The sequence below is a fragment of the Ascaphus truei genome, chromosome 6 (assembly GCF_040206685.1).
Source record: "Ascaphus truei isolate aAscTru1 chromosome 6, aAscTru1.hap1, whole genome shotgun sequence".
NCBI lineage: Eukaryota > Metazoa > Chordata > Amphibia > Anura > Ascaphidae > Ascaphus > Ascaphus truei.
In genome coordinates, this window is record NC_134488.1 from 118,427,351 (window position 1) to 118,454,429 (window position 27,079).

Genomic DNA, 27,079 nt, shown 5'->3' on the forward strand with positions numbered 1-27,079 from the left:
TGTAAAATAGATTATCACTAATTTATATATATATATATATATATATATATATATATATATATATATATATATGTATATATGTATCGACACATACATGAAAAAGTGAATTAGGCATTTTGTGTGCACAGACACAGTATAACAAAGTTATACATTACTGTGACAAACAATGAGTGCGGATGTGCTTTGTGGTTATGCATGTTAACCCATTGTTTGTACAAAGATTCACACATACATTCAGCTTTCAACTATAGGGCAAACTTGTTGAATGCTTTGTAAGGTAGAAGGTTGCAGTGTGTTATTTGGAAGATCATTACACATTATCCCTTCATGCAGGTTAAGTTGTGTATGTTTACTCATAATGATGTCATCCACGATAGCTGAGCCAATACATGTTTCCAAACACACACATAGATATATATATATAAAGCAACTGTAAATATTACTGTATGCTCATTTGCATGTCTTAGACAGGTCTGCAACCCTGTCTTTCCCCATTATCGCCCAGCATACAGCGCTTCCACTACAGCAAGGGATTCTGGGAAATGACATGCAAATGAGCACTCGGTGTCACCTTTTGCCATCATAACACAGAATACTAACCCCTCTAACTCCAACCTGGAGAACGATATATTCACCTTTACCCTCCGCTAGGATAGAGCCCAGATGTAAGGGAATGCAAAGGCGACCCGCAATGTCTCGGATAGTGTGCGTGTGTGTGTTTTAGCGCTACCACCTTGCTGTGCTGGTGCATCATTGGGTACCTTTGCTGTAGCTCGGGCAACGTTGGTCTGACACCTTTGTGGAGACAGACGCTTTGTCCCACGGTGCATGGCCTACGACAACACTCACTTCATTCCTCACACCTGGCTGTAGAGCTAATGGTTCCTTAGGCTGAAAGGAGGTCTCCGCGTCGGTCCCTCCCGCGTCAGCATCACCACCGAATGTCTTACTACAGGAAAGGTCCCTTACTACTGGTCACCCTATAACACACAAGCTATGATAGATGGGGCCTTTCTGGGCCTAGGGGAATACTGTCCTATTCCTAGGAGACTGTGCTTGCTCCCATGACAGCCTGCTTACTTCCTCACTCAGCAAGCACTGTCTCTATCCTGGGTCATAGTTCAGATATGTAGTTCTGCCAGTATGCTTCTTCCAATATGGCCGCCTCACTCACAATAGAAATGCTGGTGAGTTACATAAGTGCCCCCAGATGCCAGGAGGGATACTCTGCTACATTATATGTTCTCTTTTGTCATACAATGCTATTCTTAACCCTCCCACATTGTACTCTGCTGCAGAACATGTTGGTGCCATAGAAATAAAAGATAATAATAATAATATGGTCTTAAAAAGTGGCTCCGTGAGTAAAGACACCGACTCTGAAAACAAAGACACTAAGTTTGAATCAGGGGAACCTTGTTCACATGCCGGTGTCAGCTCTTGTGACCTTGGGCGAGTAACTTTATCACCCTGTGCTCAGGCACCAAACACATAGTTTGCAAGCTCTATGGGGCAGGTACCCGTGTCTGCAAAAATGCTATATATAGTGCAGCGTGCACTCAATGCTATACAGGGAAAAAAACCTATTATTTCTGCCAACGTGTAATGGCTAGTCTTTTGTATTTATAACATTGTCTTTGTAAGGTCATGGATTAGTAGATGTGGATACTTCCAATGGTTCCATATAGCACAGCTGCACTCATATATGTTTTATTTGCATATTTTCTGTTATTATTTAACATTTAATTGTCTTTAATTTTTCTTATCTAACTTAAATCTGTTCTCCATATTTACTATAGAAATAAGCCTATGTTGCACATGTTCCCTCCCCCCGCTCTGGGAGATTAAACTGCTGCTACATGCAGTGTGGTGGTGCATACATGCTGACTCACAGTGGATCTGAGTCTCCCGCATGATGGTAGGGGATGTCAGAACAGGCTTCTGGGGTATATATAACTGATTCATACTCACGGTGACAGCACCTCCATCTCTTGCAGACCACAGGGTTGAGGGGTGAAATCCCTGCAGGAGAACTTCTTTACTCTTCTCCCTGATAGATTTCAGTCTCAGGCAAGAAGGTATGGTAAACAACTGGAACACTTTATTAGCACACCTCAATGGTACCGCAACAGCAGAGCTTAGGGCCTTCACCCTCAGGATGTCCCTGAACCTTCACTCCCAGCCAAAGGCACCAGAAGCAGTCCTAGCTCTTCTCTTACTCCCTGGTGGAGTAAGGGGAATAGTCTCCTAACGCTCCCCTAAGGGAGGGCCCCAGATTGGCAGAGCCCTGCACAATTGCTATGGGTAGACCAGCCTCTCACAAGGTAGAGGCAACTGACTAAATCAGGAAGTGCAGTTCATTAAGTACAGGCAAAGCAAGAACCAGGCCTCGTGCCTCTGATTGAACACAAGGCCTGGTTGCACTGCCTTCTCTGTGACTCACTGTGGCTGCAAAGAAGTGGGGAAAACCCATGATTACTCCTGGTAAGCCTGCTTTTACTAGGGCTTATAGCCAGGAGGAGGGAAGACTCGTAGCCCCAAACCAGTCAGGGCTACACCTATATAGCCATGGCTAGTCCAGACTATCTTTCTGCCATCCTGTCACACAAGTTCTGATAGCTACAGACAGTGACAGGCTATCCCCCCCCCCCTCTCACGCAGCCTCCCTGAGTGGCAGGAGAGGAGGTGACCCTGGGTCTGTGTTGCAGCCAATCATGGTGCAGAACCTGTGCCTCCCCTTTTTGCATTAGGGAGGAGGCATTCCATATATAGAGTCAGTTGTCCTCAGCCCCTCCTGGGGAGAGGAATTGGAGTTGGAGTCCTTCCCAGCCAGGGAAGGGAGAGGAGCTCAGCCCCTCCTGGGGTTGAGGAGCTCAAGATCTGTGCATAGCACAATGCCTCAACATTGCCATCTGTCCTGCACCATCCAGGGGTCTTGAACCCATTCTCCACAAAGATGCAACACTGTAATACCACCTGCAGTGGCTGCACCAAATAAAAATCCCTTTTATATACTTCTGACTAAGTCGCAGTCTATTGGGCAGGAGTATAGGAGAAAAGACTGTCATGGTAGGGACTGCAAACAGCTCTGTTGGAGCCTACTGTGACTGGATGGGCTGTAGCCAAATGAAAAGAACCTGAGGATCACCTAAAGCCTGTCCTGCTCCCCATAACATCGCGGAATCACATCTCTCCTGGACTCTCACAGGTAACAAGCACCACACGGACCTGTAGCCTAGGTAAAATCTCCCAGAGGGGGGGGGGGGGGGGGGGAGCAGTGCTACACCCACAAACTAAAAATATGCACTACAATATAAATCGTAAATATATTCAATAAATTAAATCCCACTAATACACAAAGGGGAATGGTGTTCTCAGGAAGACATACAAGTATTCATATAGGAAAACAGAAAAAGACAACGAAAACAAAAAGGGTCAGTCAAAAGAATTCTTCCCAATAGGGGCACACTAAGATGTGCAAAAATATCAATATATTTTATTAGAACAATAATCAAATGGAACACACCATGAAATGATGAAAACATTTAAAATACACCCAAAAATTGTCAATCGGCAAAAAATCCCCCTAGAGTGATATAAATATCAGTAATAATAAGCAGGAGTGAAAACTCATGAGGAGGAACCAGATGAACACACTCAACAAGTATTAGTACCCGGGCACTATATAAACACACAATAGCTATACATGGCCTATGTGTATAGGTGTATGTATATAACATCACACTTCCCTAACTCACTATATATAGTGCTATACAGGCATACCCCACATTAACGTACGCAATGGGACCAGAGCATGTATGTAAAGCGAAAATGTACTTGAAGTGAAGCACTACCTTTTTCCCACTTATCGATGCATATACTGTACTGCAAACGTCATATACATGCATAACTGATGTAAATAACGCATTTGTAACAGACTCTATAGTCTACCCGCTTGCGCACAGCTTCGGTACAGGTAGGGAGCCGGTATTTCTGTTCAGGATGTGCTGACAGGCGCATGCGTGAGCTGGCGTTTGCCTATTGAGCGAGATGTACTTACTCGCGAGTGTACTTAAAGTGAGTGTACTTAAACTGGGGTATGCCTGTATACTTTTCTATCTTTATATAGGGAATTTTATAAAAACAGGTTGTCTGGTTGAGTTCTTGTGGAGAAAACAGACCTAGTATTATAATTTATGTCTGTGCTTCTGAAAAAAGCAAAAACATGAATATTGTCACATTTTAATTTATACTTCGCAAAATTCAATTATAGTGGAAACCCAGCAGCCCTATTTTTTTTTTTTAACAAGAAAGCCTTTATTATCGCTAAAAGGAAAAACACAATACGTTAAATACAGAGAGAGAGAGAAGTGGTGCCTGTTTCACATTACACAGGTTTTATGATAGTTTCCAAGACACTGCTACCATGCCAGACTGCTGATCTGCAGCACTGATGTACATCAAGGTAGTGATGGATGGGAGCAGTCTAAAGTTACAGTGTCCTGATTTCACACCCATAACGAAACCCACATGAAAGTATTTAATTTAGCCTCTGTTAGTGGCCCATGGAGACATGTAGTTAACTACACCTGAGGGAGTCCCGAGCAATTGAATTTTTTTTTATGAGTACTGTAGGTAGTATCTTGGGTGGGATTGAAACATGTGGCTTGATATATCTTAGACGAAGCATGACAATTGCTGAGGATGATCCTGTAAATATTTTTGGGGATCTGGGGAAAGAGAAGCCCTTCTTCACGATCAAGGCGCTCAACTTGCTAGGTAAGAATAAAGACAACACCAACTTTCATCACGTTGTGACATTTGCAGTTAGTCGACACCAGGATCCAAAAACCCTAAATAAGTTCACCCAGTTCATGCTTGTAAATAATATAGATGATGGGTGACAACCATATATATACATGGCAAACTCCCAGGGCGCTGATCCATCACACATTTCACTATAAGCCATCCAGAGCAAGGTGGATTCATAGCTTGCTGCTTACAATAACAAGTTACATCGATAGTATTCAATATGTTGTGAAGCTTCTTCCCTGCGTCGGATAATATTGCAGTCCCAATGATGTTAATGGAGTGGAACCTTTCGCAAGTACTGGGAAGCGACTCCACAGCCTATTGAATAAAGGCCATTATTTCCCCCCCCCCGAGGTTTAAGACCGTTTGTTTTAACCAGTCAAGGTTGAAGGTCATCCCTTGCCGGAAAGAGCGCAAAACTTACTGCGTTTGGTTTAAACAGAAGGGCAGAACTACCAAGGATGCCCGATTCACATCTAAAGAAGAATACTTAGATGTTCTAAAGCTTTTATATTATAAACCTGCGCTAGAGAAGGAAAAGGACAAGACCTGATGAACATGACGCCATAGAGCGCTTCAGAAAACAGCAAGTAACATGCTGATGTTTTCAAGCACATTTAACCTTGAAGCCGCCTCCCAGAACTGTATGTTATTTCACAGTCATGAGGGTATGCGTCACAGAGACACTAAGGGGATTATTCATGAAACTGTGATAGTGCCGGTGGGGGGACTATGGGCCTTATTCAGAAAGCCTCGATAAGGCCCTTATCGAGCACTTATCGACCAAAATGGCTAGTGGTATTCAGATAGCCTCGATAAGTGCTCGATAACGGCCTGTATCGACGCAAAATTTTATCTCCGTCCGAAATTCGCTGACTGAGCAGCGATCAGGCCCTTATCGACCATTTTCGGAGGGTTGATAAACTCCCGCTATTCAGAGACCCGCGAGTCGGGTGTCGCGGCCTATCACAGCCCATCGCAGCCCTAAAAAACGATTTTCTCCCCAAATCCAATGCCCCACAAAATTGTTGGACAATTGGTGGGGAGATGGCCTCAATGAGCTGTGATGGGTCGGGACTTAGAAGAAATCAGGCCCCTTTCCTGCCTCGGATTGATGCCGGGGGTCTCCGGAGCTGATAGCCATTAATAACAGCTCCGGACCCCCCCCCGGCATGCATCTGAGGCAGGAAACATGAATGTACAGCAACTTCATTACCTTAGCGGCTAACCGCTAAGGCAATGAAGGGGTTAAATACCCATGCCAGGCTTACAGTAATAAACATACAGTACAATGCAATACTGTGGCTATCGGGGGTGGGTGAATGGGGAATTTGGCCCCTAGTGGCTGTTTAGGCATTGCGGGGGGGTCGCGGGGGGAGTTAACCCCTTCATTACCTTAGCGGTTAATACCGCTAAGGTAATAAATGGGTTAACCCAACCGCTACCCCCCCCCGCAATGCCTAAACACCCATCCTTAGGGCTAATACCCCCTTCACTCACCCGGGAGGCCTAAGCACCCACCCCAGACTGACTATACCCACCCTATACCTATTGAGTAGTATAGTGGTACATCATACCCATATAATAATAATATGGGCATGATAAGCCTCTATAGCACTCAATGGGCACCCTAATAAAAATACAGTAATACACAAGACACACAGTAATAAAACCTAACTATACTCCCAAAAAACACACTTCACTAAATAAAATCAGTAGCCAGCTAATCCAATCAATAGAAGCAATTACAACATCAACAATGAATTAATGAAACCATTACCCAATCAAACCAATTAATCCCTAAAGCAACTCAAAATGAATAGTAACACTAACCAATGTAAACAATGAATTAATCCTACATTAATTAATGTAACCATTAAAAGACAAATAAATACATTAAAACTATCTCTGAAGTATCCATAAAACACATTAGCTAACATAATATAACTTTAAGTACAAGCGAACACCAATCGCAAACCTTTTAATACATTAACCATAAACAAACAATCACATCCACATCATTAAATGCAATAACAAGCGAGAAATGCCCCCCAAATATTGGCATAATAATGTATTAATCTGTACCCGAAAGAGGTACAGATTAATATATTATCAGTCAATGTGCCTCCCCCAAAAAATCAAAAAACACACCCAAAAACTAGACCTGTAAAAAGAGACATTTACAAACATAGAATATCTTACTTACCATTAGAAGCGGTGGCCCTCCGACTCCCGGGGTAACAGGAAGCTCACGTACCTTGAAGGCCTCCAACAGCATCCGATGCCATCATCCATCAGGATCCGGCTCAGGTACCCCAAACTTCTTTTTTCTTTCTTTACTCACGTCTTCTATCTTCATCTGTAACCATTTCTTGTTGTTCTTTATCTTCTTTCTTCATCTGTCAATCCATAAAACCCCATGTTAAATCCCAGCCGATGCTGTCTCGTCGGCTTCTTGGGCTCAAATGAGGCGTCACGGCCTTAAATATGGCTTGTGACGTCACATTTACCCTCACAATGGTTAACAGCCACCTGCTTGGCTGTTAAATCCATGTGCAGACTTAATTTTTTTTTTTTTTGCTGTGACGTCACTTAAAGGAAATGATGCCAGCCAATCAGAATGGCTGTGCTTCATTTACCTTTAACATGACATCAGTAAATCCAAGATGGCCGCTGTGTCACAAGGTATTTCAGCCAATCAGATCGTGGGAACCAATTCCACACGCTGATTGGCTGAAATACCTTGTGACACAGCGGCCATCTTGGATTTACTGACGCTACTGCTAGAGGTGTGGGTGGTGATGGTGCTACTACCTAGGGAGATAATACATAGATACACAAAAAGAACAGAACCCCAATGGAGAGCACTCAAATCACTATAGGATCACAGATGTAGTAGGGGAGATAGAATGTGTGATGGAATTAGGTTAAAATACTTTATTAGGAGATTTACTCAAATAAAATGATGGAACGCTGGTTAACAAATAAATGAGACTCAGTGTGAGCCAAAAAAGCGGCGAAATATTAAAATCCAACCGGATATAGTGCGAGACAGGTGCGCTGCTCTCCTATAAAGAAAATGAGATACTGCTACAAGTATCACCTGCCTTCAGGTGGGAGTGAGGGTAGTGAGCCACCGAAGGAAGGTCAAAGCTCAACTAAAGCTGGAGTTTCCTCACAGTGTGATTCCCTAATGTGGTACCTGCCCACATAAATGTATGGCTATATAGAGATGCAATGGGCCAACTGTTGTGCCCAAGGTATAAAGTGTGAGTGTCACTCCAACCTTGGATACATGTAGGGTGGAGAAAAAGCAAGAAAAAAAGGGGTGGGTGCGCCAAATGATTAGATCTTAAAATACTGGACTAGCTGTTATAAAAATAGTTAATAAACCTTGCAATAGATGAATATCAATGAATACAAATAAAATTAATTATAAAGTGACATGAACCATTCCGGAGCATATAGGGTCTGGCAACAATAATTCAAAAATGTAAAAACAGATAAAGTGTGTAAAAAAAACAAAGCCCAAAAGATTTGCAGCTTCCTAAACAAGGGACCCCAGTCCTTGGTGTGAGGAATAAAGAAAAGAAAAAGTAGGGAAGCGCAGTCAAAAGGATGATGGTAAAATAACACCTTTATAATGAATTACAGTATAACAAAATATAATAACAAGCAATAAACAACAATTGTCAAAAGAATATCAAAGATATATAAAATCAATAGGATCTAATTCACTAATGAGAGGCGATCATAGCAAACTGCTGCTGGATAAAAGTCAGAGGGATAACAACAGGTGGGAAATCCTGGTTTAAGATCAAAGTCCTGGGACCAGAGAGACTGGCCCCAGATGGGTGCACAGATCGTGGGGGGATAGAATTGTTGGGGGGTGCGCCGTTAGTGAGCCAATGCTTGATGTGCTCACCCAACCTCCGCTGGTTGCTAGGAACGGCCCGTATGTTCCTCCCGAAACAGCTCCTCCAGGTCTCGATGTTAGAGACTGACTGTGCACAGCCCGCCGGGTTCCCGGGTGTGACGTCACTTCCGGACATGACGCGATGACCCTTCCCGGCTGTAACAGGGGCTATTCGATCCTCCTCCGCAGTGTTGGTAGCAAGCAGACAAGCTGATGGCAAAACGCCGCCCTCACTAGAGCACGTAGCAGTGCTGGCTGAATCCAATCACTATGACAAGTGAGAGCACAGACCCTTGGCTCCTCCTCCTACGTGTTTCACCAATGAATGGCTTCGTCAGGGATACCATAGAGTTAGTTCATACAGTATATATACCTGTGACGGTAGCTTATGACAAGTTATAATGAACACCCAAAAACTGGGTTGACCTGAACGAGGCTTAGATATAATAAAATATAATTTATTCCTTAAATAAGGTGAACACAGCTATATTGTACAATTAGCAGACAAGAAGGTAACACTTACTTAGGGTTGGGGGATGGAGAAGTATCAGCTAGCAATTCTCCAGCAATCCATTGACATTCAAGATGGTATCAGAAGAAGAACTAAAAACTGTAGGGTTGACACAGTTTATATACCTGTGTAACCCTATTCTTAACATTGAATACAGACTATTGGTGAACAATTACTGTATCCAATCCCTAACGTGGAGACACAGATTAACCCATTCCCCCCAGCTAATTAGCCCATGTGTACTGGGACTCTATGGGTAGCCCCATAATTAAATCAGGGGCTACGACCAGTCTACCAAATGAAGTATCTGCATTGTTTGTAGGTGTAGACATAATACTTACAACCCACTCCAGTTTGATGATTATCCACCCTCAGGTAACAATTAGAGTGGCAGAGTTTGTTGATTAGTACTTGATCTGTTGATTAGGACTTAGTGTAAACAATCAGGCAGATAACTTTTGATCACAGTGCTTAGGCTCAATCAGCCAGCTGCCCTTCATGACCTATTAGCATAGCAGATGGTCTACATTTCCAGAGCAGATCCAAAATACCATACATATATATTTTAATATCTACACATATTAATAAGTTCCATTCTGGTGGGCTCAGTGGGTCGAAATTTGCCAGTTCTTAATGCCTACAGTGACTCCACACATTGGCCAAATATCAACTCTCTGCGACCTCCAGAACTGGAGATACAGAAATGCACTTTAAAACATTAAAATACAGGATTATAATGAAACATGGGAACAGGGGAACATACATTTTTCATGACTTGGTGTAAACAACATTCCTGGACCGCAGTCCAGTTAACCCCTTGCCTCCCTGGTGAGGTCAGGGGGTGGCCATATGGGGTGCAACCCCTTTAATACCGGGCCAACCCCCTCTCCCTCTTCAATACCCCTAAATTTAATGGGGCGTCTAATGAAATTAGGAAAATAATAGGAGTATGGAAGGACTCTCCATTATGGGAATTGAACATATTACAAAAACAAATATGAGAGGTGACAGATTTTTAAACAAGAGACCTACTGGAATTTTTAAATTACAAACACTTAGTCCAGTGGGTCTCAATGAGGTGCTTGATCTTTTAGCATTCCAATAGTTGATCTGTGGATTTTATTAAATAGATTACATTCCCCTTTCTTTCCCTTAATTGATTAAGTATTTTTAGCATTTTTTGATTAGTGCTTTTAGGGCCTCATGCAGTAAGCGTCGATTAAGTGAAATCGGCAAGTTTACCAATTAGTCATGTTAATGGCGATTTTTCCTCTCCGTATGCAGTAAGTGCCGAATACATTCAAAATCAACCCGAAAACAAATCCGCCCACTCTCACGATGATTATCCGATCACACACAGGTGTATCGGCGTGCGTGGCGGGGTGCTGATAGGTTGCCCAATCACAAATCTTGCTGAATCAGGCGAAACAAGCATGTATTGGATTGCGCGCCATATTTAAAGGCAACGTGTACTGCTAATCATTCTCTGTGTTGTTGGGAGTGAGAGAGAGAGAGAAACACAGAGCTGGCTGATAGAACATTTGCATATTGACGGAGAGACTTGTTGTGTATTGGGTGAGCTTTGTCCATTGTTGTTTTGTTTACATCTTTGTCTTGTTTTATATGTGGAAGTGTTTCGTGTGATTGGCTGTACATTAGTTGTCTGTTTTTTGTGAGTGCTGGAAGTATGCCCGCAAAGCGTGGGAAGAGTGATGCTGGTGGGAGTGGGAGTGCTACTCGTGCGAGTACGCGTCGGAGTGAATGTACTGTTCAGGGGAGTGATGTTGCTGGTGCACTGAGTGGTGTTGCTGGGAGTGGGAGTGCTGGTGCTGGGAGTGGGAGTGCTGTTGCTGGGAGTGGGAGTTCTGTTGCTGGGAGTGCTGTTGCTGTGAGTGGGAGTGCTGTTGCTGTGAGTGGGAGTGCTGTTGCTGGGAGTGGGAGTGTTGTTGCTGGGAGTGGGAGTGCTGTTGCTGGGAGTGGGAGTGTTGTTGCTGTGAGTGGGAGTGCTGTTGCTGTGAGTGGGAGTGTTGTTGCTGGGAGTGGGAGTGCTGTTGCTGGGAGTGGGAGTGCTGGTGCTAGGAGTGGGAGTGCTGGTGCTAGGAGTGGGAGTGCTGTTGCTGTGAGTGGGAGTGCTGTTGCTGTGAGTGGGAGTGTTGTTGCTGGGAGTGGGAGTGCTGTTGCTGGGAGTGGGAGTGCTGGTGCTAGGAGTGGGAGTGCTGGTGCTAGGAGTGGGAGTGCTGGTGCTGTGAGTGCTGCTGGTGGCGCAGTTGCTGATGGGGTGGATGGTGGTGGCGTGCTTGCTGGTGGGCAGCTTTTGGAGTCTCTTCCATTGGAAGAAGGAGAGTCCAGTCAGCACCAGCCAAGCTCTGACCCTAAACCTGCTCGGAAGAAACGTGTGGAGAAGCCACGTAATCCTCGCTTCAATGACCAGGAAAATACAGCTCTTGTCACTGGCATTCTGGAGCACTATGACAGTATATATGGACATTTACTAGGTAAGTGTACCTTTACATTTATTATTCAAATACATGTAATCCTAGGTCATCTGAGTTTTGTTCATATGCAAATATGGGTTCAGAATATCTTTCTATGTTAATTAGTCTGGAAACACAGCTTTTTATCATGCCTTACAAGGACAACTAAACACAGGCGGTCAATTTGCCATAACTGCATACAATATGAATGCAACCTTGCTTACATGTATAGGTTTAGTAGTGAATGCTCATGTGCTTCACATATTACACCTAAAACAGCATGTTTGCTATCTCTTGGAACAGCTAGCAGTGTAGGAAACTGGTGCTTCTATTATTATTAATTTACCTCATATATTTTATATGTTTTTCAAGGGCGGACAAGTTCAGCAAGCAGAAAAGAAATGTGGGACACAATAGTCATTGGTGTCAATGCGTGTGGGAATCATGTGAGGGACAAGCGGAATTGTCACAAGAGATTTGATGATATTAGGTCCAAATTGAAAAAGAAAATACAACACCAACGCGTGCATGCTACTGGCACTGGAGGTGGGCCGACACCACAACGTCTCATATTAAGTCCATTGGAGGAGCTGCTTCGGGCAAAATTACTTCCCGTCGTCGTGGAAGGCTTACCTGGTGACCGTGATATAGGAATTTATCCCTCACAATTTCCACCAGGTGAGAAATATTACTGTACTAGGCGTGTCGTTGCTTACAGTTATTTTGCATATTTACACTGCTTTTTATACTGTCTTCACAATATAAGCATACCTGCATCTATATATGTATATGTCTGATTCTGTATATATATATATCTCAAAATAGACATATATGTTGTAGTCCTACTAAAAGCAGTAACTAATATAGCACGTGGCATTGTGTGCTCATTTACATGTGAATTCCCAAAATGCATTGCTGCAGTGGAAGCAATTGATGGTGGGCGAAGATGGGGAACAACAGGGTAGTACACATGTGTAACACATGTTAATGAGAAATTATTACTAGCTACAGGTACAGAACATAAATATGTATAATATTATTGTGTATTTTATTTATTTTACTCCGACAAACATGACATTACTGCCTATTTTAAGCATGCATCAAATATATTGCATGCAACGGCCTACAAACATCACTTGCACTAACACATCTATAGTTGTTTATGAAAAGGTCCATTTTTGCTTTAACTCATATACAGACAGCATAATGAGGCACACGTATCATATGTTATGTCATTGTTTTCATAACTTAAAAACTGCACACGACTATTTAGCTCATCTACCATTGTGTTAAAGCAGCTGCAATTAATATCTCATCACAGCATACACTTCAACAGAGGGGGTGGGGTTCAGCACACACACTAATTACAGCCTCATTTTAGGGTCAACTTAGTTCACACCATTTTCACCTGTTTCAAGTAAGTGAAAGGTGTGGCTGATTAGGCTTTTTGGGGAAGGGAATACCGTTCTTACAACCTGACTAGCACAACTGAAGTTAATCACACTCATTTGAAAGCTTCACTTTAGCTACTAAATGCCCCAACAACTCATTACTTATCAAAGCGTACGTCACACATTAGTTCACTCATATCTATAGTTGAACTACTATCAACGACACATTATCACACACTGCATGTGTTGTCTTGTTTAGTCACAGCCACATTCATGTGTGCCACATCTTATATTAATGTACCACACATATCCTCTACCAAAAACAACACTTTTTGCAATATGACCACCTTCATGATAACCATTGTGAATGGTCATCTCATGATAGTTATGTACATTATGATACTGATATCACTACACAACATATGATTTTTATGTACAAATTTTATGTATTTATCCTCACGCATTACTGCAGGAACATAGTATGTTTTATGTTAGGGAACTCAAAAGTTCTAAGTACACAGGCATGTACATTGTTATTACAACTATTTATGTTCACTTTCACACACACATTTTGGGTTAAGGAAATGATGCTGTTAGGTACTCATAAATACAGAACATACAATAACTGTTTGTTCAATATTTACACATGTAAATGTAAAACTTATGTTATTGTTATATATAGTTGCCCCTGAAGGACATGTGTCACCTGAGACTGAACAAGTGTCTTCACCTGGGTCAGCCAGCTCAACACACCTAGAAGGTGAGTGTATCAGTTGGTGGCCATATAATATGTGCTCTTCTATATGTTATGTTGTCATGTTCATTATTTGTTTTGCACATCTTCTTTAAATAGGATTACTTAGTGTCAGTGAAAATGAAGTGTAAGGCAACTTGTATTGTGTTAGTGATGTTAACTATCATGTAGGAGTTGTGAGTTTACAGCAAGTTTTCATTCACTCATATTTCATACTGAGTCCAAACATTATTCTTAAGTCAAGGTAGTTTTTAATGTGAGGTTATAAAACGTATGGAAACATGTTAGTTGTTACTTATGACACAGTAGAATTACATAGTAACACAGCAGAGATTAACATGCCATTTAATAATGTGTACATTTATTTGTAGAACATGATGAAGAGGATTATGATGATGATGATGATGATGATGCCGCCGCCGCCATAGACACACAAATACAAGCAAGTGACCATGAAGAGGTTCCAATTGAAACTGTTTTACCGCCAAATCGTCCAGCAAATACCACATATGATGCAATTGTAGCTTCTGAGGGAAAAATTGTGGAAGCAGAAAATCGTCGCCATTCTGACCTGATGACAGTGCTGGAAAGGATGATTGCACTGCAGGAAGAAACAGTTTCACAATTGGCACATCTCCACAGAGTCTTCATTGAAGTGCCTAAACAGTTGCAAAAAATCAACACCTCATTCGAAGCATTAGTTGTTCAGCAAACACAAGCTAATTACTGGAGAATGACTAATGTACCACAATTCAACACCTCACAGGCAGGATCTGTTCATGCAGGTCAGTTTTCACCACATTCATCTGATATTCATTCACCAGGCCCAAATGTTACCGGTCAAGTAGCAGACATTGCTGTGCAGGTTCCTGATGACATCCTACCGCTGCCATCTGTACAAATTCAGCAGCAGACACCTACAAAGGAGGCGACAAAAACAAAACAAGACACACATGAAACAGACCAACCATCACTTGTGCAGTGTCTACCAACTTGCTCACATGTGTCAGTGGGCACAAGCCCTGTCCGTGAACAGTCACTACCCAAAAGCCCTGTAGGTGAGTCACTGCCCAAAAGCCCTGTAGGTGAATCGCTGCCCAAAAGCCCTGTAGGTGAATCGCTGCCCAAAAGCCCTGTAGGTGAATCACTGCCCAAAAGCCCTGTAGGTGAGTCACTGGCCACAAGCCCTGTAGGTGAACAGTCACTACCCAAAAGCCCTGTAGGTGAGTCACTGCCCAAAAGCCCTGTAGGTGAATCACTGCCCAAAAGCCCTGTAGGTGAGTCACTGGCCACAAGCCCTGTAGGTGAATCACTGCCCAAAAGCCCTGTAGGTGAGTCACTGGCCACAAGCCCTGCCCGTGAAGTGCCAGAGGCCACTCAAAGTGGCTCTGTTGTGCCTAAAGTTGGTGGCGAAAGAAAAAGGAAAATTCAAGAGACAACAAGCAGGCCTGTTACTCGCTCGCAAAAGGAACAAAAAAAATAAATGTTATAATTCACAAAATATGTCTTTGGCCTTGTTTTGTTGACTTCAGATTATCTAATTACTATTGTATGTATGCTGAAGACTGTGTTGTTTCCAAACTTTCAAGTATGTTCTTGTACACGTGAAGTTTTGGAAATGTTAACACTCCTAATTAATGAATAGTGTTATAAATATTGATGTATTAATCGTCTGTTCAGTAATGGTCCACCAGGAGCCAGTTGCTAAGTTTAGAGAAGCTGCCATTGACTTTGCAGCAAAACATTGCATTTGGGTGTGTTAATTGATGTAATCATTGCATGTGCGTATTATTTTCATGCAATTATAAAAGCACCTATTTAACTGCAAACATCTTTCTTGTACGTGTACAGCAGGATTTTGTGTTAAATATTACTTACCTTTGGTGGCCATTGTAATGTTGTCCTTTAATCATTTATGTGTTCTTGTTTCAAGAACATCTCTGAATTTATACTAAAATATATGTAGTATGTATTGATATATGCACACACACACACACAGACACACACTGTGTGTGTGTCTGTGTGTGTGTGTGTGTGTGTGTGTGTATATATAGTACTATCTAAACTGGTATAGATGTATTTACAAAAAACATACACTTCGTGCTTCCTTGTGAAAACACACTATTTTAATAATACAGGCCTAATGTTTGACAACTATACTAAGTGTGAGCCTCTAACATTATTGGGTGCAAACAAATGTTTATTACTTAATTCACTCATGTTTATCACCATTTAAATAGGTTTCATACAAGGCCTACTTACTGCCATCAATATGTTGTGTGTACTCCTGCAATATAAAAAAAAAAAAAAATTTTTTTATATATATATATATACATATATATATACATATATACATATATATATATATATATACACACACACACACACACACACACTATACATATAGTACAATATACACTTTATATATATATATATATTTTTATGAGAGAGATATATTTATATATATATAGATACACACGTATTTAAACTCATGCAGACAGGTAGTTAACCAGAATTTCAAATACACACAGAAATGTATGTGGGAAAAAAACATTTCATTTTGCAGGTGTGTGTATTTACTGATATGGCTGTCTAAGCACTATTTTCACACAGTGCTCTTTGTTATTTTTCTAGAAAACTCAATGTTACTGAAATAAAAGTGTAGGAATGTTTTCACAAACGAGATAAAAAAATGATACATGTTTTTCCCACATTCGCCTATCACTAACCACAAAAGTTAAACCAATTAAAAGGACACATCCAATTGGCGTTTGAAATAAGGAGTAAAAGTAGTTACTTTTGTTGACCTTGAAAACGAAACACAGGAATTTGTTAGCCATTGAGCAGAATCATTTTGATGAGCAAAGAACACAGAACTGCACACATCTTTTGTGCTACTCTGACATGGCTGATGAATTCGTTAACCATATGAATCCCCTCTTAGGTTATAAGTACATGGTTTCAGAAGCAATTTTGAACAGTCGCGGACACAAAGCAAGCACACGCCAAATCTATGATTTGATTCGAGCTAAATATCCTTATTACCAAGACCGTAGGCATGCGCGGAATTTTAATTCCTCAATAAGATTCACTTTATCAACTAATGACTTTTTTGAACGTGTGCAGGATAAGCTAGAACACACCTATGGTTTCTGGAAGATTGCAAAGGAAAAGCATTTTACCCTGAAAGAGGGCACATATATTGTTGTGAAAGGCATATTTATTCCTAATGCCAATAGCAATGGATCCGCTACTACTGTTCCGTGTGAATCGATACCTGCTGCAATATCTGCACCCTCCATTCCTGAAACCCACATTGTACAACAACAAAAGTACTATGATTATGTACCAAGCCTTTCAGCTGAAAATGCATTGGAATGGGAACCCGAAGAAATGAACCTACCTCCCGACCAATTGTTTGAAGAAAGCAGTGGCGATTCCTATGAGCGCTTCATGGAGGAGATGTGTGTCATACTGGATTCAGCGGGTGGGTCAAGCGTGGATGAAAATGCCTTGCATTTCTGGAGCGAGCAGTTGCAGCCAGACGAAGAGTTAATTCTAGAAGAATGGTAAATATAACAAACGTTATGCGTTGACTGTGCGTTTAAATGTTTTTTTTTTTTTTTTTTTTAACCACCATTTTCCCTTTCAATGCGTGGATACAGCGTAACATTGCAGACTGCATAACATGTAGCGATCACAAAGAAATTGTTGCCGAATACAATATAGTATAACCTGAAAGAGTAGTACACATTGCTGACGGAATAAATATACGTACTTTCCTATCCCTTTAACCATATTAGCAACATTTTAACATAACTCTAACACATACCTATTTTGTTATCATGCAACATTTAAAAGCGGGTCCACCACGTATGACGTGGGACCCTTGTCATGGCCCAAGGCGTCCTTAAAAAGGATTACGGATGTAAGTCCCGCCCCCAAGCGACGTGCGCGCCTCAAAGCCTATTGGCTGTCATGTTTTGTTATAGTAACGGTAACTGCAGTGTGTCATGTGTGCGGCTCAGTGTTTGTAGGCGTAAACTGGGCGTTAGCCGAATGTTAATTGAGTGGGAGGAGTGTTAGCGTGCGTTTCACGCTGGTTTAACATGACGTCACACGTATTGCATTTGCGCATTGTGTTATCGGCCGTCCTTTCTGTCCAAACACGTCTGTTTAAAAAGAATACAGATGTACTCGTTTAGAACGAATGTAGTTTCGTATTCATTGTATTTGAAATAAAGATTTTATGTTTAATGGTATTTTCAAGATGTATTGAACGCACAACGTACGCTTTGTTTTGCGCATGCGCTAACAGTTAGTGCAGCCAAGCCTGAAGTGCGTGCGCACACTAAGATGTGCGCGCACATTTTTCAGTATACAGGCAACGTTCACATCATATACATAGTTATGCCTGCTACAAATTTAAAGAAACATTACATACTGATGTACACTTGTACTTCTAACATATAAGTGAGTGACGTGTGCATGTACACAATCATATAGAGCTGTGTAATGCGTTGTCACGGATACATATATAGTAAGGTGCCATATTTGACCATCATGTGTTTGCTGTATTTCAGAGATGTCGGGGAAGATACAATCGGATCAATGTATGATTTCAGAAGAGTCTACCTTTATATGAGATGATTGTGAGGAGGAGCCACCGACTACTATACTACATATGGAACTAATTTTATATTGCTTGCAGCGCTTATTAACAAACAATTAAAAATGTGATACCCTTATGCCTATATAGCATAAGCACTTAATTAACATAATGATGTTGCAAAATAGTGCCTCATGAATTTTTATTGAGTGTTCTTTAATGACTACTATCATTTTATGGCATGGTGTGTTTTATATATAACAACCATTCCCACTCTGCTAACACATTTGTGAATTCTATTGTGTAATGGAACGTATGACTGTCGAAACTATGTAACAATAATAATAATAATAATAATAATAATTATAATATGAGCATGTTCATGTATAGCGCTGCTAGTTGTACACAGCGCTTTACAGACACATTTTTCAGGCTGAGGTCCCTGGCCCGTGGAACTTACAATTTATTTTTTGCCGCCTGAGGCACAGGGAGATAAAGTGACTTGCCCAAGGTCACAAGGAGCCGACACCGGGAATTGAACCAGACTCCCCTGCTTCAAAATCTCAGTGCCAGTGTGTGTCTTTACTCACTGAGCCACTCCTTCTCCCAATGTAAAGGACACTTACAACCAACTAGCCATTTCTTGTTAAAAATCTCTTGTTACATGGGTATGTTGATAAAATGGTTTGGGACTGTAGCAAATAATGTTATTGGCCAGATGTTGTGGTCCCCTACAATGCATGATGTTCTGATTATGACATCAACATCATGTAATGAAGTACGTTTCTGTGTATATTTCATTAACCTAACTAACTATAGTTTACTGTGTTTATTAAACGTTCTAAAAATACATAGTATAGTCAATATGATGATATAAGCTACCATAATAAAGCTGGTGTTATCATTTGTCGGTGTTATACATGGATCCTACACAAATTGATACAGACACAAACAGTTGTCTTACAAAGTGTGTCTATGCTAATGTGCACGTGATTGACGTTACAATTGTGAGAATACTTGATAATAATCATCATGATAATGATGAAGTGACGTGATTTATATTGCAAAAATATTACCAACATTGTCATATTGGTAAATTAGAAATGCTAAATGACAGTAACATTAGCGACAAATTTGTCTTCTCTGTTAACAGTTTAACACTTGGTACATGTAGGACACATCCACACACGTGTGACTTATACATACACATGTCACAAATTTAAATTAATGTTGACTATTAATTCCTAGCATTACAAAACACCAACATTGCTAAATATAAGATGTAGTACGCATTGTTGTGATTGCAGGCATTCATGCATGGAGTTTTATGATCAGTCAATTTCATCCGTGATGAATGATCTCCCGTAAGTAAAGAAATAACTACAGTTATCCCCTTGTCTCCAAACACCTCTATATTACATTAATGGAATTAATAAGGAAACATACATAAAATGTGATGAAATGGGAGTAATCATTTTCTAATACAATGCACATGAAAGCTCAAGAGTAGCTAAATGCATATACATGATACAGAAAGTACATATATGTAACATTTGTGTTTAAACCAATATGTTGGGTTTTTACTACAAATAATTATAGGAAGATTGATGTAGGCACATCTTGTGAGAGATGTCAGCAAATATACATACCATGATCAGTCATACTGGAGATATACCTATAATGCAAAGGAACAATATATAAATTGCAAACATTGACATGCCATCTTCAGTACCGTAAACAACACAGCAAAGTGTGTATTTGGTGTTGAATGTGCAACACCATGTATATTTCATGACATTCAAAATGTAAATCAGGCTGGTGTACACATCATATGGATGTACATGTTACACTGCACCAATAACATTGTATGTAAGCATACTAGAAGCATGAATGAGTATGGGCATAATATGTGTATTGTGTTAGCATAAGGAACAACACAATGCTAAAATATTAGTGCTTCGTTACCCCAGTTTTATTCACATACACACAACTAAAGTACAATTGAAGAGGGATTATATAACCTGTGCAACAATAACAAACCGGTGCCACATCCCTTTGTGCACACAGCAGAGAGAAGAAAGGTGTGCAACCCATATTCATCTGTGTCCTACCAGAAGGGTATATAAAAAAACATTATTGTTAAGATAACATAATGTAAGTATAAAAGTAGAACTTGGAACATATATGTTTTTACTTACAAGAAAAAAATGAATTGATGAGATTCTGGCGTGTCTGGCCACCACTGGCTGTTTGTTCATTTTCAGCAGCTACATGGGTGGGATGCTCGTCTACCACAGGCTCAGCTAGGTCTGACTGTACATTGTGCCTGAGTGCAACATTGTGCAAAATGCAACAGGCAAGGATAATATCAGACACTTTTTGAGGCTTGTATAGAAGAGCCCCACCAGTTCTGTCCAGACACCTAAATCTGGTCTTGAGTAGGCCAAATGTCCTCTCTATAACAGATCTTGTAGATATATGGGCTGCATTGTACCTGTCCTCTGCTTCAGTTTGAGGGTTTAGCACCGGAGTCAAGAGCCACGGCCTAATTCCGTATCCTGAGTCACCTATAATGAATGGAGCACACATAAGCTGACATTAGTGATCAAATTGTACAATGCCAACATTCCTAAATAAAAATGTGTTTTGTGTTAGAACATGTAAATGTGTACTCACCCAGCAGCCAACCATGTTCAAAATGTCCCTCTTCGAACGCATGGAAGACTGAAGAGTTCCTCAGGATAGAGGAATCGTGACTGGAACCAGGAAATTTGGGTACCACATGCATTATCCGCATCGTCGCATCACATACCACCTGTACATTGAGTGAATGGTAGTGCTTACGATTGCGATACACATGCTCACTCTGACTAGGTGCAATCAAAGCAACATGTGTGCAATCGATTGCACCCAGCACACATGGTATCCCTGCTATATTATAAAAGCCAGTCCTGACTTCCAGCCACTCTGTCGCCTCTGTAGGAAAATTAATATAATTCCTAGCGCGTCTATTGAGTGCATAGAGAAACTGGGTCAAGGCCCGCGAGAATGTAGATTGTGAGACCCCGCCCACTATGCCCACAGTTGTCTGGTATGACGCGGAAGCAAGATAATGTAATGAGCACAGCATTTTAACAAGCCCAGGGACTGCACGACCTCTGGCTGTGAAAAAATCTAAATCTCCCCTTATCTCCTGATAAAGAGCTAAGATTGCTGCTGAACTCAAACGATAGCGACTTACAATCTCCTCCTCACTCATCCCATCTAACAGGGTTCTCTCCCTGTACAGACGCGGACGAGGCACAACTTGTCTCCTCTGTCTTCTCCTCTGATCTCCTGTCCCTCTACCTGTCCCTCGGCCTGTCCCTCTCCCTGTCCCTGTCGTATCCGCGTGACTGTCCCTGTCACTGTCCCTCGGTGTGTCCCTCCCTTGCCCTATATGATTCTCTTCATCATCAAGCATGTCATAGAAAAGAATGTTCCTCCGTCTCCTAAACAATCTCAACATTTTGAAATGAGTAGCTGTGAATGATCAGGTAATGGGCGTCCTTTAAATAGGTATGTGATGATGTCAGGTGACATAGTAAAATGCAAGGTGTTACATTAACATAATAAAGTACTTCTGTGGCAAGCTGTGTGCAGTTCTTGTTATAAGTATTTGTTGTGTGTATTCTGCAGGGAATGATGATATTTGGCAATGATGTGACGTGAACCTTTGTAAAAACATTGCTTGCAAATAAATAGTTGCATGTGCAATGCATGTAACACTTGTGAACGCAACAGTCAGTCATGTAATTAGGCAAAAAGGCTGAGATTGACGTGGGAAAAGTTTTGTGTAACATGTGTAATTAGGCATGTTATTGTGACATGTTGACAACAATGAATAGTCGTGTGCATATGCATGCATTTGTGTAATGAGGATAGTTGGTATAGAATGAGTTTACAAGGTGTCCCAATGCTGAATTACTGTACATGTGTGTATAAGTTAGGTTGAAGTGCTTGTAATGCTACGGTTACAATGTAAACATGCAATGTGATTGAGCGTCCAATAAGTGACGTCATGAAAATAGGGAGGACCCAAAACTAGATGTAAACATGAGAAGACAGATGTACATGAACGTTTAAAGATGCGTGTCACATTACAAGCATTGTGTAATGTAAAGGAACATGAATATACGGTGTATGTGTGACATGTGTGTCATGTGTAACATCATGTAAATAATTGTCGCTCAGTTCAGTAAAATGTGTGATATGATGTGAGGTTCTCCTTTAAGAGTTGAGTATAGTATTTTCCCTTGGCACATCATCACATGATGAGTAATGTGACCCGCAAATGCTGCAAACATGTAAAAGTATAATGTTATGCAAATAATACACGTCAGCTGTGACACAATGCAGGGAATGCCCCCACACTGTAATGCAAATGACGTTTGTATTGTGAGCAATGAAACGTAAACAGTACTATACTGTTATACGTCCCCGCTCCATTGACTCCATTGATGTACAGAAGTTTTTTTTTTCTAAGTGCCGTTCCGGCAGCCTTAGCGATCGTTCTCCCCTCCAAACTGCCAACTTTAGTTGGCGGGAGAAATTGGCCATAACATCTCAATTTCGTAGTGCCGATCAGGCCCGATAAGCTGTTTTTTTTTGTTGAATCCAGCCGATTTAAAAAAGTGGCGATCAGTGGCGAAAACAGGCTTATCGGCAGCCGACTGGCCATAACAAAATAATCGGCTCCGAAACCTGGCGAAATCAAGCACTTATCGGCGCTTACTGAATCTCAAACCCAATTTTGCCTATAAAATGGCGATAATTCCCTTATCAACGCTTACTGCATGAGGCCCTTAATGTTTAAAGTATGTTAATGTGTTAATTTTTAAATCTCTGTGTAAATGATTTGTTTTTTATTGTAAAATGTTAAACAGTTTTGGTTTGTGACATGAACCATTCCCTATACTGTGAGTATTAGTTCATTTACCCCCCTGACCTATTGATTTATATATATAGGATTGTTGATTATTTAATCAATTTAGCCATCAATAGGGCTATATATACTCTATGAACTAACTCTATGGTATCCCTGACGAAGCCATTCATTGGTGAAACACGTAGGAGGAGGAGCCAAGGGTCTGTGCTCTCACTTGTCATAGTGATTGGATTTAGCCAGCACTGCTACGTGCTCTAGTGAGGGCGGCGTTTTGTCATCAGCTTGTCTGCTTGCTACCAACACTGCGGAGGAGGATCGAATAGCCCCTGTTACAGCCGGGAAGGGTCATCGCGTCACGTCCGGAAGTGACGTCACACCCGGAAACCCGGCGGGCTGTGCACAGTCCGTCTCTAACATTGAGACCTGGAGGAGCTGTTTCGGGAGGAACATTACGGGCCGTTCCTAGCAACCAGCGGAGGTTGGGTGAGCACATCAAGCATTGGCTCACTAACGGCGCACCCCCCAACAATTCTATCCCCCCACGATCTGTGCACCCATCTGGGGCCAGTCTTTCTGGTTCCAGGACTTTGATCTTAAACCAGGATTTCCCACCTGTTCTCCCTCTGACTTTTATCCAGCAGCAGTTTTCTATGATCGCCTCTCATTAGTGAATTAGATCCTATTGATTTTATATACAGGTAAACCCGTTATAGCGCGACCCATTATAACACGAAATCGGTTATAACGCGGTCTGAGCATGGCTCCCGAATTGAAAGCCTCCATTTTGCCGCCTTACACTCTCCTCTTCCTGCTGTCCACGTGCTCATCTCTCTGCCCGTCGCGTGCCATCGTTTTTTTTTTTTCAAACATTCAATTCAATGCTTTATTGACTACCAGACACAGACACAGACACAATTAAACATTAATACATTTTGTACAAAACACATGCAGGGATTGAACTCGGGACCTTCTGATACCAATGCCTTGCCTCTTACCTCTACACCATAGGCCACAGGGTACATGTCAATGTTAAATCTTAAGTCTATTTCTAGATGTCTGTGACATCACACAGCTTCTTAACCAACATATGAAAGGGTCCTGGGTTCAATTCCTGTACGAAATGGTATAATTAAATTTTTTAATAAATTATTATTTTAATTATATTGTAGAATTTATAAATAATAATTATTTATTATTCTTTATTAAGTAATAATTATTTATTAATCAATAATGATGTATTAATAATAATTCTTTAATAATAATTCATTATTAATCATTCTTTATGATTAATTATGTATTATTAATAAGTATAATTATTATTATTAACAGTTAATTAACTAATTAATATTTATTACTAAATACTTAATAATAATTATTAATACTTACTTATTAATAAAACGTATTAATACTAAATAATTATTATATATATATATATATATATATATATATATATATATATATATATATAATAAGAGTTCTACCACTACACCACAGAAGCTGTGTGATGTCATAGACATCTAGAAATAGACTTAAGATTTAACATTGACATGTACCCTGTGGCAATGTGTTGAGAGGATAAATATATTTATAGGTTATGTCTTGTCACACCAAGCCTTTGGTGTAGAGCTAAGAAGCAAGGCATTGGTATCAGAAGGTCCCGAGTTCAATCCCTGCATGTGTTTTGTACAAAATGTATTAATGTATTAATGTATTAATGTTTAATTGTGTCTGTGTCTGGTAGTCAATAAAGCATTGAATTGAATGTTTGAAAAAAAACAATGACACGCTACGGCAAGAGAGCAGAGAGATGAGCAGAGCAGAAAGATATGATCACGTGGACAGCAGGAAGAGGAGAATTAAATCTGTAATGAGGAGGCTCGAGAGCTGATGCGGGTGAAATTTTAATGCGACCGCGGTTGTAATGCGGTCTTGGGGTTGTGGACCCCAAAGACCGCGTTATAACGGGGTTCAGCTGTATCTTTGATATTCTTTTGACAATTGTTGTTTATTGCTTGTTATTATATTTTGTTATAATTTATTATAAAGGTGTTATTTTACCATCACCCTTTTGACTGCGCTTCTATACTTTTTCTTTTCTTTATTCCTCACATGTAGGGTGGTCTGGATTAAAGTTCAGTCTAGGTTTCTCCATTTGACCAGAGGCCTTACACTGAATGGTACAGCGCGTATCTGTTAATATATAGCCTCCCCAAGGATATATAAGGTGTATGCTACAAATGGTATATTTTGGTGTTCAGTGTAAGTGTGTTTTTTGCCCATTGCATCACTATATAGCCATACATTTATGTGGGCAGGTACCACATCAGGGAATCACACTGTGAGGGAACTCCAGCTTTAGTTGAGCTTGACCTTCCTTCGGTGGCTCACTACCCTCACTCCCACCTGTAGGCAGGTGATACTTGCAGCAGTATCTCCTTTTCTTTATAGGAGAGCAGCGCACCTGTCTCGCACTATATCCGGTTGGATTTTAATATTTCGCCGCTTTTTTGGCTCACACTGAGTCTCATTTATTTGTTAACCAGCGTTCCATCATTTTATTTGAGTAAATCTCCTAATAAAGTTTTTTAACCTAATTCCATCACACATTCTATCTCCACTACTACATCTGTGATCCTATAGTGATTTGAGTGTTTTCCATTGGGGTATATCAATACAGGCAGCAAAATGATCTTATGGTGCTAATATGCCATTATTAGCAGGCCTGCAAAATCTAACTCTTTTGGAGTCAGCATTGCTTATTGGAAGGCAGTTTGACTAATTCCCAGTATCAGTGCATGTTAGACGTCACTGTAATACAAATGATTCAATTTATATATCTGTAGCCAGGTCACCTGATGGCTACTATTCTGCCCTTGGGCTGGCAGTAAACCATGGTACAATCAGTAGTTGATATTGGGTTTTCCCCCTCCGAGGAGCTGCACTTGAGTGATGGCAGGTGGCAGTGACATCAAGCCTGGGCATGACCAATCACGAGCCAGACCTTGTGCCCTCCTCCTGGCTGTACTTAAGGGCAGTACGGCCCCATTTTCGTTAATGTACCTTCCCCACTTGAGGAAGGCAAGTCACACCTTAGAGAGGCTGAATATTGGGCCTTCTCCAGTCCTCTTCCCTCCGGGGGAGAGTGAGGGTGGACCATACCTCTGCCTCTTCTAGGGAGGTAGGGAAGAGCTACGATGTCTGCGGGTGCCCTTGGCCAGTAGTGACAGTCCAGGGACCAACCTTCAGTGATAGCTGTGAGACTGCATCAAGCAGAAGCCTGACGCTGGTCCTGTACTGTACAGAAGAGTAATAAACTGTTCCTGTTTACATATACCTCCTGCCTGGGTGTGATCTTACTGGGAGGGGGGGAAGTATTTCTACCGTATGAGATCGCCTCCATTCATCTTGGAGCCTGCGGCAGATGGAGGCGCTGCACTGCTAAAGAGATATATAGGGAATGAACCCCAGAAGCCTAGTCCTGTGTCCCCACTACCACCGGCAGACGACTCAGCCCTCCTGTTACCAGCAGGTATCATGCACCACACGAACCATTATGGCCAAATATCCCACCGGGTGGGGGAAACACCGTTACATTTGGAGGCACTGCTGAGATCTATAACAGGACAGGCTTACAGCGAAACAAAGCTGGAAGGAACAAGGTACGCTTCCAGAGCAAGTGCTATTG

The 27,079-nt window shown here is 41.1% G+C and overlaps 2 protein-coding genes across 8 annotated transcripts in view; one reads left to right on the plus strand and one right to left on the minus strand.

Annotated features, from left to right (window-relative positions):
- LOC142497744 (uncharacterized) overlaps positions 1 to 27,079 on the minus strand; it is a 105,664-nt gene that overhangs the window by 67,214 nt on the left and 11,371 nt on the right. For 3 of the 7 annotated variants that reach the window (XR_012802314.1, XR_012802313.1, XR_012802312.1), the window contains one exon: positions 17,262 to 17,416. The exons of the other annotated variants lie outside the window; for them this stretch is intronic. The gene's annotated coding sequence lies outside the window, so the exon portion shown is untranslated. The remainder of the gene's footprint in view (positions 1 to 17,261; positions 17,417 to 27,079) is intronic. 7 annotated transcript variants of the gene reach the window in all.
- Positions 4,689 to 15,399, plus strand: LOC142498142 (uncharacterized). Its single transcript, XM_075606650.1, has 4 exons — positions 4,689 to 4,779; positions 13,787 to 13,864; positions 14,230 to 15,108; positions 15,163 to 15,399. The coding sequence occupies exons 1-4, from the start codon at positions 4,689 to 4,691 to the stop codon at positions 15,339 to 15,341; spliced, it is 1,227 nt and encodes a 408-aa protein (XP_075462765.1). The 3' UTR covers positions 15,342 to 15,399.